This window comes from Hordeum vulgare, chromosome 7H (assembly GCF_904849725.1).
Source record: "Hordeum vulgare subsp. vulgare chromosome 7H, MorexV3_pseudomolecules_assembly, whole genome shotgun sequence".
NCBI classification, from domain to species: domain Eukaryota; kingdom Viridiplantae; phylum Streptophyta; class Magnoliopsida; order Poales; family Poaceae; genus Hordeum; species Hordeum vulgare.
The window spans coordinates 348,943,025-348,964,619 of NC_058524.1; the positions used below are offsets into that span (position 1 = coordinate 348,943,025).

A 21,595-nucleotide genomic window follows, 5' to 3' on the forward strand; every position below is an offset into this window, starting at 1 on the left:
ACTGCCAATACCCTTTAAGCAACTCCACCCATTTCCTTACTCGCCAGAGTCACCCCCTAACATCAATCTAGGCCACTTAGCACCCACACCATATGACCCAAATCCCACCCCATATCCCGCCCTAATCTTGTCGCCCACCTACCAGCAACAGACCTACCACCACCACCAACAGCAACAACCACATATTTTTCATTGTTGCCTCTACCTCCTTCACCCTGTCATGAAAGCAATATGTATCACTAGGAGGACAAAGCCACCATATATATAATATACACGAGGATTACAAAAGGCTAGAATAAAAATGCCAAAGGTCATCATCAATATAACTCTAACACCCCCCACCCTCAAACTCATTGTGGCTCCACAACACTGAGTTTGGAAAGGTGAAATATGTGTTGCCCTCTAGTCTACACCTTTGTGAAGAAGTCGGCTAGATGTAACACGGAAGGTACATACTGAAGAGCAACAACATGATCCTGCATAGCAACACATACACAATAAGCATCAACACCAATATGTTTGGTAAGCTCATCCTTCAGAGGGTCCCTCGCAATGCTGATAGCACCTATACTATCACACAAGAGGGTGGTATGTGTGGTAACAGAAACAACAAAATCCTCCAGTAGCAAGTGTAACCAAGTCAACTCTGTAGGTAGACGAGCCATATCTCTTAAATCGGCCTCCCCACTCGAACGAGAAACTCTAGTTTGTTTGTTCGTTTCCCAGGCAATGAGTGAACCACCAAGAAAAACACAATAAGCAGAAAGTGAACAGTGATCTGAAGGATCATCAGACCACGTAGCATCCGAATAGGCGTGGAGCTATAACAAGCTGAAACGATAGAAAAAGAGACGATGAGAGATCGTGCCACGAAGATATCGTAGAACACGAAGAAGTTCACTATAGTGAACTGAAGTGGGAGTGGAAACAAACTGACTCAAAATTTGGACAAGTTAGGAGATATCCGGACGAGTGACAGCAAGATAGACAAGGCTCCCAACAAGATGACGATAACACATCGGATCAAGTAAGAGCTCACCACTAGAAGCACGAAGGTTAACATTGATCTCCGTAGGAGTCTCAGTAGTGCGCTCATCAGTAAGAGCCGCACGAGTAAGAAGATCTTGGAATTACTTTTCTTGGGAAATAAAAAAGCCATGAGAGGTGGAGGAAACCTTAATTCCAAGTAAGTAACGAAGATCACCGAGATCAGACATAAGAAACTGCTCACTGAGACAGGCCTTGAAAAATGCAATATACTCTGAATCATGGCTAGTGATGATCATATCATCAACATACAAAAGAAGAAGAGTGCGACCACGAGGAAAAAGGTGAACAAAAAATGTTGGATCATGTTCACTGGGCGAAAAAACAGTTGTAGTGACCATAGAGGCAACCAACTGCAGTGATCATAGAGGCAAAACGCTCAAACCAAGCATGGGGGTCCTTGCTTAAGGACATATAGAGAGCGACAAAAATGGCAAACCATGCAACCAGGAACTGAATACCCACGTGGTGGCTGCATATAAACTTCCTCATGGAACTCAGCATTAAGAACAACATTATTAACATCGAGCCAAGACACGGACCAATGGCGAACAGAGACCACGACGAGAAGTGTGCGGTCAGTGGTCAGATGGGCCATAGGAGCAAAAGTCTCATTGTAATCACGACCATGCTCCTGTTGAAAGCCACGAGCCACAAGACAAGCTTTATAATGCTCAAGAGAACCATCAGAACGAGTCTTAATATTATAGACCCACTTACAAGTGATGTGAAGAACACAGGGAGGAAGAGAGACCAGGTCCCACGTGCCATTGTGCTCAAGGGCAGCAATCTCCTCTGCCATCGCAAACTTCCATTTAGGATGAACAATAGCATCTCGATAAGAAGTTGGCTTAAGAACGGTCGAAATACCATAGCGAGAAGGAGGATATCCATCAGGGGGCGGACAAGGCCGAGAACGAATACCATAGGTTGGGTGAGAAGAGGAAGACGACAAACTAGAAGTAGATGGCGCATCGGTAGACTTGTCCACGACACGTGAATGACGAGTATAATGGAAAGGAAAGGACTGAAGAGGTGAAATCACTGGAGGTGGAGAAGGAGAAGGTATTTGTGATGAACGTCGAGAAGGTGGAGGTATTGGTGATGAAGGTGGAGAGTCATGCAATGATGGTGGAGAAGAAACCGTAGGAGAGGACGACGTCGGATCTGCAACAGCGGGACAAGGTGTAGGAATACTAGGCACAGAGGGAGGTGTATCCGCAAATGTAAGAAAAGACATATCATTTGTGGAAAAGGCCGAGGAGGATGGACGCGGGTAGAAGGGACGATATTCATCAAAAGTCACATCCCAACAAATACGCATGCGGTGTCCGACAGGATCGCAACACCGATAGCCCTTGTGCTCATCACTGTATCCGAGAAAGACACACTCAATAGACGATGCAGTTAGTTTGGTGCATTCTCGAGGTGAAAGCCAAACATAGCAAACGCAACCAAACAAACGAAGCGCTGAATAATCAGGAGAATGTCCAGAAAGACGCTTGAGAGGAATACCACACTTTAGAGTAGAAGATGGTTGAATGTTGATGAGATAGGTGGAAGTAGTAACACCCTCAGCCAAAAGTGAGGTGGAAGAGAGGCGGTGATCATCATCATGTGCACTGCTCGAGATGGTGATGATGCCTGCGCTCAGCCACACCATCCTGAGCACGACCAGCAAGGCAACAGAACTGAGTAAGAGTACCCTGCTCAACAAGAAATCCTCGTAGCGCATGGGAGATATATTCACCAACTAAATATGCACGAAAAACACGAATAGGAGTGAAAACGGGGTATGAACCATGGCAGCAAATTTTTGTTATATAGATAAGAATTCACTACAAGAAGCTGAAATAGATCCAAGTGTATCAAGAATAATCATCTATAAAAATAATATAGTAGCGATGCCCCTCTTTTGAAACGAAGGGAGCCGAACACCTTAGAGTGAATGAGATCAAAAGGACGTTTGGACACTAACTCACTATGAGGGTAGGGTAGATGAATCTTCTTACCAAGCCTACAACTCAGACAATCCAACAAAGCGTTACTAGAGACAGACCCCAGCACACCGGGATAAACTAAAGACGAAAGAGGAGAACCACATAACTAACCAAGGTGATGATGCCACTGTTGAGAAGTGCTCGTAGATGCAGCAAGACGGGTTGCGAGACTAGCGGCGGTGGGAGTGGAAGGAAGACGAAGCAAGTCAAGCTCCGAGAGACCATCGAAACATCAAGGGTCAGCACCAAGGAGAGCACCCGTGCGACGATCCTGAACAGAACACAAATCGAAGTCGAGAGTGACCCTAGAGTTAAAGTCAACAATCTGACCATCAAATATAAGCTGCATGGTAAGTCGACGGACATGAGCGACAAAAGGAACATGAATTGAGGAAGTACTAAGAGTGTTCGGACTAGCTACAAGGAGGGGACTGCCATCAGCCGCAAGTACACGAACATGAAACTCAAGAAGTCGTAGGGAGGTCAAAATGAAACAACCATAGGTCATATGAAAACACGTTCCAGTATCAGGAATTCATGAGGATATACTTGAATAACTAGATGGTGATTTCTCACTACCAGAAGAGTCAGCCATGGATACTGCAGAAGTTGTCGGTGAAGAATCCCAAACATTGAGCATGCATCACATGTGTACAATCTCACACGTAGACAATGACACGGTAAAAAAGCTCGAGGTAGAAACGCATGCCGATGATGAGCAATCGCCACCACCAGCCATAAAAATCGTGTGTACAGTCAGCCGAGAGTAGAAAATCAATGTAAAGCCGCATGTGGAAGCAACTAGAAGAGTCACGTAGATGTAGAAGTTAATCATGTTGTTTCTTTAGGATTAGGAAAGAAAGCCAAACCGAGTCCTAGTAGTATTAGGATTCCTAGTCCTAGTCTATTTCCATAGTCCCTTGTGGACGTGTATAAAAGACACCCTAGGGGTGTTGATTGTAACACCAGAAAAATGAAAAGCAATACAAAGCAAAGGCTCGACACGGACCTTTAGCCATCAAATCCATCGATCAGTTTTATTCGTGTCGCTAGTTACGCAAGTTCCGTCAAGTAGCCGGCCGAAGCAAGAATCGCGTAGGCACGCCTGTACAGCTGCAAACGCACGTTCAAAAGCCAACAATTGGTATCTAGAGCCTCGACGATCTACGTTCTACGATGACGGACAGCGACGCTGAGTCGGTCAAGTCCGGCAGCGGCGGTGCCAAGGCGAACAAGAACGGTGACAAGGTGAAGAAGGGCGTCAAGTCAGCAGCCACTGGTGGAGGAACGAGCGGCGCCAACGTCCAGGCGCATCGCAACATCCCCATCCAGTACCCGATGGTCACCGACGCCAACTACAGCGTGTGGGCGGTGAAGATGAAGATTATTCTTCGATCCCTTCGAGTGTGGGAGGCCATCACGGACGACGACGTCGACGAGGAGCGCGACGAAGGTGCCATGGCCGCAATAGCCCAGTCTGTGCCGGATTCCGTGCTGATGACATTGGCGGAGTTCGAGACGGCAAGAGAGGCGTGGAACACACTCAAGGAGATGAGGATCGGAGAAGATCGCGTCACCAAGGCAAGGGCACAAGTGCTGAAGCGCCAATTTCACAAGTTGCAAATGGAGGAAACTGAATCGGTGAATGACTACGCCATGCGTCTTACTACTTTGGTGGGAGAGATCCGCGCGCTTGGTGCAAAGCTCGATGAGACCGAGATCGTGGAGAAGTTTTTCAGTTCAGTCACTGATAAATTCACGTACATCATCGGCACACTCGAGCAGCTTTACGACATCGATGACATGACCATAACGGAGGCGATCGGACGATTGCGGACATGGGAAGAGAATTCTCGTGGCTGTCGGAAAGGCAAAGGAGGAGGTAGTGACCAACTCATGTACTCGCGCGCAGATTGGGAGGCCCCGAGTAGCAAAGGAAGGCGTGACGGTGGCGAAGGCTCAAGCAACACGAAGGGCGATGGACAAACCGGAAAAGGCAAAGGAAAAGGCAAACCACAAGGTCGTGGTAAGGCGGGCCAATCTAAAGAGCAGAAACCACGGAACTTGGACTTGTCCGAGGTCAAGTGCTATAACTGCAATAAGATGGGTCACTTTGCGAAGGATTGTCCAAAGCCTAACAAGCGGGAGATCAAGGCAAATTTGACAAAGCAGGAAGACGAAGGTCCAGGTCTTCTGATGGCCGAAGTTTGTGATCTCGCTGAAACGGTGGTTGTGAAACCAAGCCGGAAGGTGCTACTTCATGAGGAAAAAGTGACACCAAAGTTATCCGGTGATCAGAACGTGTCGTGGTATCTCGACACAGGTGCCAGTAACCACATGACGGGGTGCAAGGAGAAATTCCTCGAGCTGGAATACGATGTTGAAGGCTCGGTCAAGTTCGGTGATGGTTCAGCTGTGGAGATTTGCGGGCAAGGATCTGTCCTCTTTGAGGGTCTCACAGGCGAACATCGCATACTCACCGGAGTGTACTACATCCCATGGCTGCGCAACAACATCATCTCTATTGGGAAGCTTGACGAGAATGGATGCAAGGTGAATATAGAGAGCGGAGTGATGACGATCTTCGACAACCTCCGAAACGTGCTAGCTCGTGTTAATCGCACACGGAATAGGCTCTATATCCTCAACCTTGATCAATCTCAACCGGAGTGTTGGCTTGCCAAGAGTGATGATGATTCGTGGTTATGGCATGCTAGATTTCGACACGTTAACTTCTACGCCTTGAAGAAGATGTCAAAGATGGAGATGGTATCCGGTATGCCAGTTATGGACCATGTTGATCGAGTATGTGACGGGTGCTTGGTTGGAAAACAGCACCGCAGGCCATTCCCTGCTCAGTCTACCTATCGTGCAAGTGATGCACTCGAGCTGCTCCATGGTGATCTACGTGGCCCTATCACCCCGGCAACTCATGCTGGAAAGAAGTATTTCTTCCTAGTGGTAGACGACTACTCGAGATATATGTGGGTCATTCTCCTACGATCTAAAGATGAGGCGTATGAAGCGTTCAAGAAGTTGAAGGCTGCAACAGAGATGGAACACAAGCTGAAGGTTCGCGCTCTACGGACAGATCGCGGCGGAGAGTTTACGTCGAATGAGTTCAACGACTACTGCGAGAAAATTGGCATAAAGAGGTTCCTCACGGCACCTTACACGCCGCAGTAGAATGGGGTCGTTGAAAGGCGCAATCGAACCGTCGTTGACATGGCAAGGAGTTTACTCAAGAGCAAGAACCCGCCGGGGACTTTTGGGGGAGAAGCTGTCTCGACGGCGGTCTATCTTCTCAACCGGGCTCCAACGAAGGCAGTGGTCGGCAAGACTCCGTATGAAGCAATTTACGGACGTAAGCCGAATGTGTCTCATCTACGGACGTTCGGGTGTGTGGCACATGTGAAGACGGCGGAGCCGCATCTCTCAAAGCTTGCCGATCGTAGCACCAAGATGGTGTTCATCGGATACGAGAGGAGTTCCGGCACCAAGGCATACCACTTCTATGATCCACAAACCAAGCGTCTACGGATTTCACGCGACGTTGTGTTTGAAGAAAACAAAGCGTGGAATTGGAGTGCAGCAGCCGACAATGCTCCAAACGGTAACATATTCACGGTTGAATTTCCAACTGATGATGATGCAGGGGAGGATGTCCAGGTGGTTGGCAAGACGCCCAACCAAGGTGACCACAATGGTAGTGATCATCATGGTGCCGACACCAACGACGACGCGCATAGGTCGCAAGGAGATAGCGACAACGCCGCGCACGACACGGGTGGAGATCTCGACGACAACATCGACAACGAGGCGCATAGTGACGATGACAATCAAGATGATGGTCATGATCACGACGACTACGCCGACGACGTGGATGTCGATGACACGCCCGAGACTCAGCCATCTTCCTCAAGTGCATCAACATCGACACAATTTGTGTCACCTCCTTCGCAAGCCACAATGGACTCCTCAGGGCCTCGTCGCTACAAGATGCTCAAGAAAGTCTACAAGTACACAAAGCCAGCTACGCTCGAGTACTCTGGACTATGTCTTTTCGGAGTTGAGGAGCCGGCGAACTTCGTAGAGGCGAGCAAAAGTCCTAGCTGGACGCACGCCATGGATGAGGAGATGAAGGCAATTGAGAGCAATGGCACGTGGACTTTGGTAACCCGTCCTCTAAACCAAAAGGCGATAGGTTTGAAGTGGGTTTACAAGTTAAAGAAGGACACGGAGGGTGCCATTGTGAAGTACAAGGCAAGACTCGTTGCAAAGGGCTACGTTCAACGTCAAGGAGTTGACTATGATGAGGTGTTTGCACCGGTTGCTCGAATCGAGACGGTGAGAGTGCTCCTAGCTTTGGCGGCACAAGAGGATTGGAAGGTTCATCATATGGATGTTAAATCCGCTTTCCTCAACGGCGATCTCACAGAAGAAGTGTACGTAGAACAACCCCTCGGCTACGAGAAGAAAGACGAAGAAGGGAAAGTTTACAAGCTCAAGAAGACACTTTACGGGTTGAAGCAAGCGCCAAGAGCTTGGAACTCAAAGTTAGACCGAAGTCTGGCCTCGCTCGGGTTCAAGAGATGTCCCCTCGAGCATGCAGTCTATACAAAGAACTCCAAAGGCTCAAACCTGCTAGTTGGAGTTTATGTCGACGATCTGATTATCACCGGAGATAGCGTACAAGAAATTGAACGTTTCAAGGCGCAAATGAAGAACAAGTTTAGCATGAGTGATCTGGGATTGCTCAGCTATTACTTGGGCATCGAAGTGAAGCAAAGCTCCGGAGAGATTTCCCTATGTCAATCGGCTTATGCGGTCAAGTTATTGGAAAAGTGTGGCATGTCAGATTGCTACGAGACACAAGTTCCAATGGACCAACGTCACAAGTTGAGCAAGCGTAGCTCAAATCCGCCGGTGGACACCACAATGTATCGAAGCGTTGTGGGCAGCCTAAGATATTTGGTGCATGGCTTATTCAGTCGGGATCGTGAGTCGTTTCATGGAGAATCCGACAACCGAACACATGAGCGCGGTCAATCAAATCTTGCGCTATGTGAAAGGCACCATTAATCTTGGTTGCACGTACAGAAAGGGAAAGGAAGGATTGATCCTTCGTGGATATTCAGATAGTGACATGGCAGGTGATGTTGATGACTGAAAGAGCACAACGGGCATGGTTTTCTACCTTGGCCCGAATCCGATTAGCTGGAATTCTCAGAAGCAAAAGGTGGTGGCAATGTCTTCATGCGAGGCAGAATACATAGCGGCAAGCACGGCGGCTTGTCAAGCAGTGTGGCTGAGAAGACTCCTAGCTATTCTTGCAAAGCGGGAGGTGCAGAAGGTGTCACTGAAGATCGATAACCAAGCTGCAATCTCGTTGTGCAAAAATCCGGTTCATCACGAAAGGAGCAAGCACATAGATACCCGGTTCCATCATATCCGGGAGTGCATTGAAGAAGGGTTGATCGAGGTTCAACATGTGAACACGAAAGACCAACTTGCCGATATTTTTATCAAGTCCCTCGGTCGACAGAAGTTCATCGAGATGAGGAGGAAAGTCGGAGTGCAAGAAGTGAAGTCAAGCAACAAGATTAAGGAGGTGAATGTAGAAGTTAATCATGTTGTTTCTTTAGGATTAGGAAAGAAAGCCAAACCGAGTCCTAGTAGTATTAGGATTCCTAGTCCTAGTCTATTTCCATAGTCCCTTGTGGACGTGTATAAAAGACACCCTAGGGGTGTTGATTGTAACACCAGAAAAACGAAAAGCAATACAAAGCAAAGGCTCGACACGGGCCTTTAGCTATCAAATCCATCGATCAGTTTTATTCGTGTCGCTAGTTACGCAAGTTCCGTCAAGTAGCCGGCGAAAGCCAGAATCGCATAGGCACGCCTGTACAACTGCAAAGGCACGTTCAAAAACCAACAGTAGAGAGGTCACCGTCGTGCAGGGAAGGCGCAGATAGAGTCGACGTAGAGCGACCATCCTCGCGCGTGGAAGCCACATACGGAGTCGACGTAGAGCGGCCACGGTCGCTCGCGGAAGCCGCGGACAGAGTCAATGTAGAGCTGCCACTGCCGCACGCGGAAACCGTGAGAGGAGTCGACGAATAGCGATCCACGCAGCCTGCTGAAGACGCTATGGAGGACAACGTCGACAACATCGCAGATGGATGTGCACCAAGCACCTAACGACGACGTATACATGAGACGGGATCAGCAGCTTAGGGAACCTCGTCGAAAATCACCGGACAGCGAGGGTGAAAGACCTGCCGCGACATCAAGCCGAACAATCCTCAGAACCAACAGAAGCAGCCAACAGCCGAACGAGCTGACCCGAGCCCGTAGTAGTCGTGCCGAGTCGATTCACAGGATCTGAGTCGATCAGAAGCAGAGCAACCGCACACATGCAGTCGATCTGAAGAGAACAACAATCCACGACGATGGGAGCCGGCGGAGACGGATACCGGGCGGAGCAGGCAGCCGGCAATGACGGAGACCAGGTGGAGAAAGAAGCCGGCGGCGACGGAAGCCGGGCGGAGCAGGAAAGCATCCGGCGGCGGGAGGCCCGCGCGAACCAGGGCGATGACCTACTGGGATGGGACGCGTTGTGGTACAGACGGCCGGCTGGATTGCGGCGCTAACCAGGAGGAAGAGCCCACGACTGACGGATGGAGAAGAAGAACTGTAGGTGAGGCGAGCTGAGATGACCTCCTCGAGTAGTGGATTGAAGCAGCCTGCATGGATCCAGGCGTTTGACCTGATGCCAAAACGTGCTAGCCAGACCAACCAGAAAAGAGCAGCGGCATCAGAGAAAGATAGCGGTGAGTTGCAAATCCTGGTCTTCAAGCGGAAGCAGACGAAGAACAGGGAAGGCAGATCAGGATCAGCGTGGAGTTGCAGCACGCAGCGGAGTCCTAAACCTAGGATCTAATACCATGTCATGAAAACTAGGAGTACATGTAATGAGGATGCCAAAAGGCAAAAATACAAAAACCAAAGGTCATCATTAATATAACTCTAACACACCCCACCACGTGTCAAATGATTTCATATATCGATACGGCCGCACCCCCCCCCCCTCCCCCCCCCCCCCCCAACCCATCTATGGATCCACCCCACTCACCACGTTCCTTCCCTACCTAACAATCACCGAGGATTAGGTTCTGGCTCAGGCATCACTTGCTTTTACAAGCTCGACTTCCAAACGCATGATGGTTCGGTCGATCCTCATGGTTGGCTCAATAGGTACGGGCAATTTTTTCATGAACAACGCATGGCCGAGGCTAGCAAAGTCTACCCTGCAGCCTACCACCTTACCAATGACACTCACTTCTCGTACTTACAGCTCGAGCGCGATTTTGACATGTCGACATGGGAACAGTTCAAGGACGCTTGCCACGTTAAGTTTGGGCCGTCACTCCACACCAATCCCTTGGGCGAGTTGGCACAACCACCGTTCACTTCCTCGATTGCTCATTACAATAGTAGGTTTCTAGTGCTCATGTGCCGTAACAATGAGCCATTAACACCATCCCAACAACGATTTCCATGCGGAGTAGGGCTGCCCTTTGGTCTTCTCCTTGACGTTAAGCTTGAGCGTTAATATGATCTCCATTTGCCAAGGCCTATGAGCAGTGCCATTTCCCTCCAACAACGTTACCACACCAGCCTTCTGGTCCTACAGGGCCCTTTTGCCCCTCCGATCTTCCTGCGCTCAACGCATCTATAATACCTTCCCGCCAGTGCTACTAGCACATGGTTCGACTCTTACTGCAGCTGAGTTAGCAGAACGTCTTCACCAAGGCCTTTGCTTTAATTGCGACGAGATTTATGTTCGAGGTTGTGAGTACACGCGTCTCTTCTACAACCTACAACTTGCAAACAAGCTATTTTTCAATGAAGAGAGAGATGTTATGTGGACCAGCCAATCAAACGTGGAGTCTTATCCCTCAATTAGAATCCTATACTAGTTGATTAAGAATCTTTGTTAGGAAATAGTCCAGAGGAGCCTTATCCCTTAATTATAGTCCTAGTTGTTTAAGCATCTTTGATAGGAAAATCTCTAGTCAGTTTAGAGATTATATTAGAGTTTGAATAGATTTATCGGCTTTTTGGCCAAGTTTCTTTATTATCTTAAGGGACCGACCCCTCAATAAAGGAAAGAAGAATATTATCATTTATTTTTATCTACTTTTCAGTAATTAGGGTTAGGTCGGTAGTAGAATCTTCCATAAATGCAATCATGTTGTTATTAAGTTGTGAATAGATGTTCATGTTCGTGTGTGATAAAAAACAATACTCCCTCCGTCGCATAATATAAGAGCGTTTTTTCACACTAGTATAGTGTGAAAAATACTTTTATATTATGAAATGGAGGGAGTATAAACGACAGAGGTATATTAACCTTGTGGATATAATAATATTAATCCGCATTAGGGTGATCCAATGTGCAAATATAAACCTTGTTGACGGACATAGCTGGAAAAAATCCTTGTCCATTATTACAACAATACCTTGCTTAAACGATTATGGCACTGCTAGCAAGAAATGAACTACGGACGATCGATATATATTGAACCATTGTTAAGGAAGCTGCTCACGCAAGAAGATGATGAATAAATCCGTAGAGGAAACAACTAAATAGCTGAAACATAAAAGAAATTGAAAACGTAATACGCTTACTCTGGCTTAACAAAATAAGTGCATAGAGTACCACATATATATATACCCCATGTGCGCACACTTACACACACGCACAAAATAAATACATAGAGTCGTGCTACATGTCATCCTGAGTGAGAAATAGTTATTCTTCACCCCCCCTCTATTTTATTATTAATGCACCATATATTTACGCCCCATATATAGGGTCGCGCTACTTGTCATCCTGGGTGAAGAATAGTTATTCTTCCTCCCTCTATATTACTATTAATGCACCATATTTTTACGCCCCGTAATTTTTTTTCTTATTTATTACCTGAAAAGAGAACGTAAGAAAATATTAAATCGTTGTAAACTTTTTTTTACACTATGCAAAGTTACGAACATAAAAACATAATGTAAAATACACATAAAATGCACTTTTTATGATCTTTTGACATATATTTCTTTTCCTTATGTCAAATTTTACATAATGAATCAATATGCATGTAGCTATTTGTATAAAAAAAATTGTGAAACAATCGTAAAATTACCTCGGGTGAAGAATAACTCATTCTACACCCTGGATGATGAACAATATTACTACACACACTGTTTTCTCGTAGGGTACTAAAATATGTCCAAGGTTTTTCTTTGCCAAGAAAATGGGACATGTTAGTTCTCACGACTGACGCAACTACATTGATGATTCTGATGGCACATAAAGAACACAGCCATAGCCTTTCATTTCAGAATTGCATAAAAGTTGTTTCATTTTATATGAACCGGAATTGGCTTTATTGTGAACACGACAATTTTATTTACTGTCGCTTAACCTCTATCCATAAGAATCTATTGATATCTGAGTATAGTGGGAGGATATCACTTAGATTAGAAAACTCTCACCTTTCTACTTCCTGTATATGTTCTGCTCTCTTGGTGGAACTTGGATCATCACTCTTTGTACTTATATCCAGATGGAGTGTGAGAATATTGAACAACATGGCATATATTCAATTTTTTGAATTGCTGCATCTTGAAAGGCAGAAACATACCTTTCCAAAAAGACGAAAATACTAAGCAGTTTTGTTACTCACGCCAGCTTTTATGACTCCAGGTTTTCGATATAACGGTCGTGAAGCCATCTGAATTTGTGGAATATGGATTGGGTTGTTTGGAGCAACTTGCTAATTCTGGGGATCATAGTGCAAGATCAGTTCGCAATAACCTGAGAGTCATGGTAACTTAACAACTAAACACCATTACATCACTTGTGTGGCATATAACTTTGTATTTTTTAGCCAGATTCAAGGCCAAAATTAGGCTCGAAACTCAAGGGGCCTTACCTTCTAGGAAGGAGGGAGTATTATACTATTCGACTCTTAAGTATTTTGGGTTGAAAAGATGAAATAAGTTGACTAAAGTATGACAGGAAGTATATTGCTCTATATTTTTTAGTCAGATTTATGGCCAAAATTAGGCTCGAAATTCAAGGGGCCTTACCTTCTAAGAAGGAGGGAGTATTATACTATTCGACTCTTAAGTATTTTGGGTTGAAAAGAAGAAATAAGCTGACTAAATTATGACAGGAAGTATATTATTTCACTGTTTCATGCAATGCCACACACAATAGTGGGCAACACCCTTCACATTTCCCTCAATGATTTTTGAATACTTAGTGTGCTTAACGTACCTAGGTAGCAGGAGGTGATGGTACAGTAGGTTGGGTACTAGGATGCTTAGGAGAGCTATATGTACAGAACCGAGAACCTGTTCCTCCAGTTGGTGTCATACCCCTTGGAACAGGAAATGATCTTTCCAGAAGCTTTGGCTGGGTAAAAGATGTCTTTCTTTCTTTCGTACAGTCTTGCTATGATACTTACATGAAATTTTCATCATTTAATTATTATTTTCAGGGTGCTTCATTTCCTTTCTCATGGAAAGCAGCTGCTAAACGATCTCTCTACAAGGCTATTTTGGGCACAGTTTCATGTTTAGACAGGTCACTCTTGTTTATTTAATAGTGAAGTTTTTAAGATATTTTACATATTCTATTTTATAATTTAGTACAAATGTAATGCAAATGTATTACTTAATTTAATTTCCAGCTAAAGCAATCCTAACCTAATTTAAAGGACAACTGCCTCATGGTTGACTCTGCGTGTGGTTTTCCTAGCCACCACCCATAACAAATAACGACTAACATTGTCCTTGAAATGTAGAGCCTCTTTTTCCAAATGTGTGGGTTCCACACATGAATACGATTTCCAGCACAAAGTTGACCATCACATTTTCATACTTATATATTAGCAGAATTTATAGTAATATATAAATGCTTGAAGTACTTTTGATGAAAAATCTACTAATTTCACATGAAAAAACGAAGTTACAAAATTGTGATTGCATCCATTCTTGAATGACATCTATTTGGGAAATGAGGTAGTTGCTGTCATGTGAGGCGCCCACTACGAGTCCTTGGATTACGCAAATTGTGATACATTGTAAGTGATGAATGTTAGCCTAAACCGCGAGTGCTAAGGGTTGAGCTGCGAGTGCTCGGGACTAGGTAAGGAGCGGCGTGTGGACTACCACGAAAGAGAGCCACTAGATCTTGGTAAGTGAAGCTTGAATGCTATTTTCTTGCTGTTGAAGAAGATACAACATGTCCTTTTATAGGACTAGGTATACGTACTGGTCACCACGGGATTTTGCCACTAGTACTTGTGTGAACATGACAACAAAAATCCTACATGCACTGCCCTAGCTATTATCTTGAATTCTGTCCTATCCTGACGTGTTGCAGGTTATCCTATGGAGCCTATTTTTGAGTTTTTTGCTCTTTGTTCACACTAGATGTGCCGGAGACAGGGTGTAGTCCACAATCTAATCTTATCTTACCAACTAATAAAGGGAATAGTGCTTCTGCCCGTCATCAAACTGCCCTTGTAATTGTCCATAATTACCCACCATGCTATCGATAAGTAACAAAAACGATTTGTTTCCCCCTTCTTAAGTTGCCATCTGCTATAGGTTATTAAGAGAGAGCCCCTGTTATGTCACATGCATGAAACTAGTGCAGTGGCCTGAGCCTACCGACCCACCATAGACCCGATTTCTCAAGTCATGATGTCTCTCATTTCTTCTTCTCCTCCTTTTCTAGTTTTTTCTCTGAATTTTCATCGGCGTGATATAAAATTGCCTCGCCCAAGCGTCGGTTATCTAGTGGGCTACATAATGTTGCAGTTTTAGGCCAGTTACTCTATTATTAATATATTTTCTTTGTGACAGATTTAAATGCTTAAAAAAAGCATATCTTTCAAATCCTAACTCCAAACTAGACATACTATATATGAAAATCGCTCACAAAACTGCATAGATTTCAAATATGCTATTATCCCACATGTTAATTATTTATAAAATTATGTTTAGGATGCATCCTTAATTAATACTTTTTATATGATGTATTTAAAATGACTATTATATATTTTTCCTATCCATTTAGCTTCACTAGATAGGATAGTTTGCCACTCTCATAAAATCTATTATGACATCATATGGAATGTATATGCTAAAGGTTACAACAAACACATAATCATCCTCTCTATTTCACCCAGTGCACAATAACCAACTCATATACGATGATGTACACTAAACTACTGATACGAGCTTTATCTAATCCAATGGCTTAATGACAATTTTTATATCATTTGAAATTGTGCTTATAAAGATTTTTTAAGAATAGCAATGTTATATGCAACCTTGAAAATTCATTATGCATGTCAATTACGGGTTGATTGTTTTTGATGAAGACGCCTAATATGTGCTCTTATGCGCATGATATCAATGCATACTAAAATGTACTTTGCTACTTGTGGCCTAATGCACTACTTTTTGCGCATCATTGAGGAGGAATGCCAACAAACGATTGAACTGATATAGGAACCTAAGAAAATGTTTTTGACTAATAAATTGGACACACCTTAATACACTTAAAAAATCATCCTGCTTTTATGTCTTTCCACAACACCACTTATAATGTTTGATTTGGCCATGCCGTCGAGTGTGTATAAGGGGTGTTTTTCCTCCCGTTGTAATGTCGTGCATGTTTGCTAGTTAATCCCAACAGTCTTCATGAAAATTCCATGTTAGTAAGATCCTGGTGATTTGTGAAGTTTGCATTCGATGGTCCTATTTGATGATGGCAATTACGGGTGTTGATAATACACATTGGCCTTGGGGGTGTTACTCTTGTTTAACATAGCATGACGTGATTGAAATGCTAGATAGTCATAGCTATCATGAAAGATTCCATGTACTACCTCAGTAACTTTTTATAAGACGTTTTTAGAGTCTATGACAATATCAAAAAATGTATTATATTAAGTTATAGAAGGAGTACTTATTAATGCCTTAATGGTTTCCTTTATACAAAAGCTTATCACAGAACTTGCTACATGAAGTTTCCTTCTTTAGTATGTATGGTTTGTACTTCCAAAATCGATCACTTCCAGTTTCTTAGTAGCATAGTTCACTTGTGCAGTTGGCACATCGTTGTTTCTATGCCAGAAGAAGGAGAAGAACAACAAGAACTGGATCTTCCCCACTCCCTTAGGCACCTCGGAGAGTGTACATTTTATGATGTACTGCTTATAGACTATCTTCTAGCAACAATTCTTCAATCGAGTGTAGTTTATTTTCCCACACTCCGATCCACTTGAATGCAATTATATGTCCTGCAGGATGGCACTGCTGAGGGAGAGTTGGCGGAGACAGTTTGTTGTTTTGACGGCGTGTTCTACAATTACTTTAGCATAGGTACTTTCTTTATTGACTTGACAACTTCTAGCTGCATTGCTTGTATTTGTCTTCATTATTTAAGAATGTATTTCCTAGTATCCCCTAATTTTTTTAAGATTATGCTCTTATTTGGAATAATCTTGGTTATATATCTTTTTTTTCTCTCAAGAAAATGCAAAAGCCTCGAGTTTCCATGCGGTTGTCCAGACGGAGTGACACGTTTGATGAAACTAGTCCATGAAGGCATCCCCCCATTGGGGTGGCATGCCGCTGAGCGCAACCAGGAGAGCACCTCGTGCCACACCACGCACGCGAGGAACTACGTGAGGAGAGTAGCCATCATCTCCTTCGAGTGATCAGAGAGCATGCAATGTGGCGCATGCTGCAGGCCCCGGCATGTGTTGTGCTCTCCAACAATGATCTTAGCAGGCGAGCCACATGAAGAACTTGACCCTAGATGCAGTGAACACCTCACGCTCATCACGGGAGACTTGCAGGTCGAGATCCCTCCAAGGATGGAGGGGTTCGGTGCATGTCCACAACCAACGGACCCTTAAACTGATCGTCATTCTCCCAACGTCTAGAACACCCAAATGTCCCAAGACGAAGGGGTCTGCACACCTTGAACTAGTTGGTGTGGTAATGGCCGCACTGTGCAGCCACCCTATCCAGCCAAAGGAAGCCTCTTAGGATTTTGTTGACCTGTTTCTTGGTCTTCTTGTTCAACCCGAGGACGACCATCCGGTGCATAGTCATGTTAGCTATAACTTTTTTTTAGAAAAGGAGGATGACCCCCGGCCTCTGCATCTGGGAGATGCATGCGGCCATTTTATTGATTATTCTCGAGGACCTTACAAAGCAGTACAATAATATGCCTGGATCCACCGTCTTAGCAACATCTGCCGCTACTCCTATCCATATGATGAAGGGGTGCAAGCTGGACCAAATACCCAGACCTCTCACCTAAGCCTAACATTTAAAGCCGGAGACCCTGACCGAGCCACATACCGGATCCGGGGTAAAACCGGTCCGACGCACTCACATGTGACGTCGCCGCCATCTTCCACTGGTCCATCTTCAGATCAGATTGAGGTACCAGCCTTGGCAGGTGCCTCCACCATCGACGCCATCATGACGCCAAACGACGACCTCCACCTACGCGAGTCCATCTCCAAGCAGGACGGAGATCCATGCTAGGATAGGTTCGCACCACCGCCGTCGCCCACCACCCACAAGCGCCACCCAGCCCCACTGACTTAAGCAAGGTAAGACGACCCCCCTTGGCCACCATGGAGGCCATTCATGTGGGAACGCAGTTGGCAATCCTGTCAACCAAGTGTTGGAGCGCCTTGCTCGACAAACTCCTCAACACGAGGGAGATACCAAGGTACTTGATCAAGGTGGTACTCCATAACCGATGCTGCCTCTAGGGCGCCCTTGTCTGATCGACCAACGGGGGACACTGTGTCACTTCGAAAAGTTGGTGAGCAAGACCGATGCATGCACGAAGAGTGCGGGTAAGCTGTGATGAGAAACAACTCCTCCCTATCCAGGTGGTAGAAGATGACAACATCATCCGTGTAAGGTGAGATGCTCACTGTGAGAGCATGAAGTGCTAGGCAATGGAGCTACTCAAATTTCTTATCCTTGGCGAGCAACCTGTTGAGAGTCTCAAACATCAACACAAACAACATGAGGGAAAGCGGGTCACCCCGTCTTAGACCCCTATTGTGCCAAGCCGCTGAACACGACTCGCCTTGAGAATCACCCTCATACTATTTGAGGCCAGGAGGATGGCAATCCACGCGCGGGTTGTATATCTTTTAGTGTCTTCTTCAAGGTGAAATAATCTCATTTGCCAAATGAAACATGTTTGATATCCACCTTCACATATTTATTCATATGCATTAACAAATCTGTTGCAAATCATTATGGGCTTGAGAAATCTTCTTGGCTCATTGTCTTCTAAAATAGTCGAGCATATAATATTTATATTGTTCTTGGGTGATACATTAGTACATGTTTATGCTGTTTAATAATAAGTTGAAGTAATAACATAATTTCTAGTACTATCCTCGAAATAATGAGATGAATAATCTTCTTATCTTATTTCTGTTGCACTTACATTTATTGTCAATATCAGACAAAACGATGTACACAACAAAATGTACATATGTGAAGCTTGTTTTGTTGTTACTATACGCTATTTGTTGTATCTAATTTGTCTATTGCGTAGGAATCTTTCAGAATGAAAACATGCATTCACTGTGCACTTGATTTGAAAACGTAGGGATGGATGCTCAAGTGGCTTATGGATTTCATCAACTACGTGATGAAAAGCCATTCCTTGCAAGTGGTCCTTTATCTAATAAGGTATGCGACTTTGTGAAGTCCTTGGCTTCACTAATGGAAATTCTACACCTCCTCGGCCTAAAATTTCTCATATAATATTGCATGTTCAAGTTTTATGTGTTCTTATGTTCTATACATGTAATGTTGACTTGGAGTAGGGTCATTATTACTTTCGACAGACTACAAGACACGGTCTGAATAGATGTCGTAGTTGAAGTTTTGACCAATAGTGATGCAACCATCTTTATGAAAACAGGGGGCGCACAAACTGAATAAGAATAGTTGCACCCATGGTAATGTTTATTTCATGTGATATATAGTATTGGTAGTGTAGTTTTCTAGTACCACCCAAAGAGTCTAGTATGGGACTTCATGAAGAAAAATAACAACTATAACTCGGAAGGCACATACTCAAAAGCAATAATCTGATCATGCACACTAGAGTGCACGAAGGAAACATCAACCCCAATATAATTGGTGAGATGATAGCACCTGTACTATCTGACAAGAGAGTATGTGTAGCCGCAGAAACACCAAAATCCTCGAGCAGCCATCATAACCAAGTCATCTCTGCTGTTAGAAGCAGCATGGCCCATAACTCAGCCTTTGCACTTGAACAAGATATTGCGGTATGTTTCTTCATCTTCCAAGCAATGAGAGAACCACCAAGAAAAACACAGTTAGAAAGGGACCAGCGACCCGATGATTGCTAGCCCAAGTAGCATGCAAATAGGCGTGAATCTGGAACAAATTGAAGCTTAACATGGTATCAGTACCATGTTAAGCTTCATGCACTAGCCAGCACAACCACAAAGTTTGAACTCCTGGAAAGGTATAGGCAATTCACATATACACTTAAACACCCCCGATACCATGTTAAGATTCATGCACTAGCCAACACAACCAAAAAGTCTGAACTGATGGAAAGGACTTGGCAACACCCCCTCTCTCGTGTGATGCCGGAAGTCAACATATGAATAGACTAAGAGGTGTGGATCATGAGGCCTATTCGTGGACACAGTGGGAGGCAGCAACAATTTTTGGATAAACTGCGAAATCCATAACTTGAACTCAAGACCTTAGGTCATGATACCATGTTAAGCTTCATGCATATCCAATCCAACCAAAAGTCCGAGATGATAGAAAGGCTAGGCAATACACATATACATTTGAACAAGTCCCACGATGATATCGTGGAAGACGAAGGACGTGACTATAGGGCATCGAAGTGGGTACATAAACGAACTGACTCAGAATGTAAATGAGATAGAAATTGTTCGGATGAGTGACAACTAGATAGACAAGACTCCCAACAAGATGACGATAGCGTGTCAGATCATAAAAAGGCTGGCCGTGAGAAGCATAGACATGGACGTTGTGCTCCATCAGAGTTTCAATAGTGTGCTCGTTAGTAAGAGCATCACGAGCAAGAAGATCATGAATATAATTATCTTTGGAAATAAAGAAGCCATCAGAGCTAGAAGAAATCTCAATCCCAAGAAATTAGTAAAGAGGGCCAAGATTAGACAAAAGAAAATGCTCACTCAGACATGCCTTTGTGAAGGCAATATACTCAGAGTCGTCGCTAGTGATGATCATGTCATCAATATATAGAAAAAGAGTACGGGCATGAACTAAAAAGTGGACAAAAATCGCGGAATCATGAGAACACGTCGAAAAACTAGCCACGGTCACGAGTGAGGCGAAATGCTTAAACCAGGCATGAGGGTCTTTCTTAAGGCCATATAGAGAGCAACGAAGACGACATGCCATGCCATCGTGAACAATATACTCAAGTGGTGGCTGCATGTAGACCTCCTCACGTAACTCAAAATTAGGAAATGCATTCTTGATATCGAGCAAAGAGACAAATCACTCGCAAACGTAAGACACAACAGGAAGTGTGAACCATGGTTAAGTGGGCCACTTAAGCAAATATCTCATCGTATTCATGACCATGTTTTTTCTTACCACAACAGGAAAACGTAAGTCACATACCACAACGCAAACTTTGTAAGTAAAGAAAACCATCAGAGTGAGTCTTAACTCTATAGAGCCACTTACATGTGATGGGACAGAGAGAGGATGGAGGCAAGATACCAAGAGCAACAATCTCCTCTGCTAGCACATGCTACTATCCAGGATGAACAACACCAAGATATGCTCAAGAAGAGTTGATCCAGTAAAACCACAGTAATCAATATATGGAAAAGGGAGAGCGTTGAAATAGTAAGTAGGTTGAGCTGGAGGCGGTGCGTCGCCAACAGAAAGAGAAATAGTAGTCGAGGAAGATGTCTCATTAGAAGAACATGACACATTAGACGATCCAAAAGACGCGGGCGATGAGTGTACTAAAGTAGAGGATGAGGAATCACTATGGAAGCCTTATGAGACGTGTGAGATGAGCTAGCTTCAGGTGACCAACAAGGTGGGGAAGCCACATGTGAATAAGGTGTGGTGTGTGAAAACCCGGGAGCGTCCCTATATAGATCTAGCACATCCGCTAGCATCCTCATAGTATCGACCCCAAGACGTCCAACAAACACAACATACACGTGGAAACATACAAGTAGGAATGACGACATTGACTTTTCTTTAGCCTTCTTAAGGCATTTGTGATACAGAGCGTTCCACCCAACTGAGTTGTACCACAATCGTGAGTCTCACCATAGCTTCTAAACCATCGTGTGTGGGATCAAAGGTGGCTAGAGACTTGACCAAGATAACCACTTGGCCCAGCCACATTC

The 21,595-nt window shown here is 44.5% G+C and overlaps 1 protein-coding gene across 2 annotated transcripts in view; it reads left to right on the forward strand.

Annotated features, from left to right (window-relative positions):
• The window catches only part of LOC123413526 (diacylglycerol kinase 4-like), a 70,476-nt gene that overhangs the window by 9,157 nt on the left and 39,724 nt on the right, over positions 1-21,595 (forward strand). The window contains exons 2-7 of one of the 2 annotated variants that reach the window (XM_045106463.1): positions 12,817-12,939; positions 13,397-13,534; positions 13,616-13,701; positions 16,240-16,339; positions 16,439-16,514; positions 18,787-18,869. In XM_045106463.1, coding sequence (XP_044962398.1) covers positions 12,817-12,939; positions 13,397-13,534; positions 13,616-13,701; positions 16,240-16,339; positions 16,439-16,514; positions 18,787-18,869 — 606 coding nt within the window. The remainder of the gene's footprint in view (positions 1-12,816; positions 12,940-13,396; positions 13,535-13,615; positions 13,702-16,239; positions 16,340-16,438; positions 16,515-18,786; positions 18,870-21,595) is intronic. The other variant, XM_045106464.1, reaches the window with a different exon arrangement.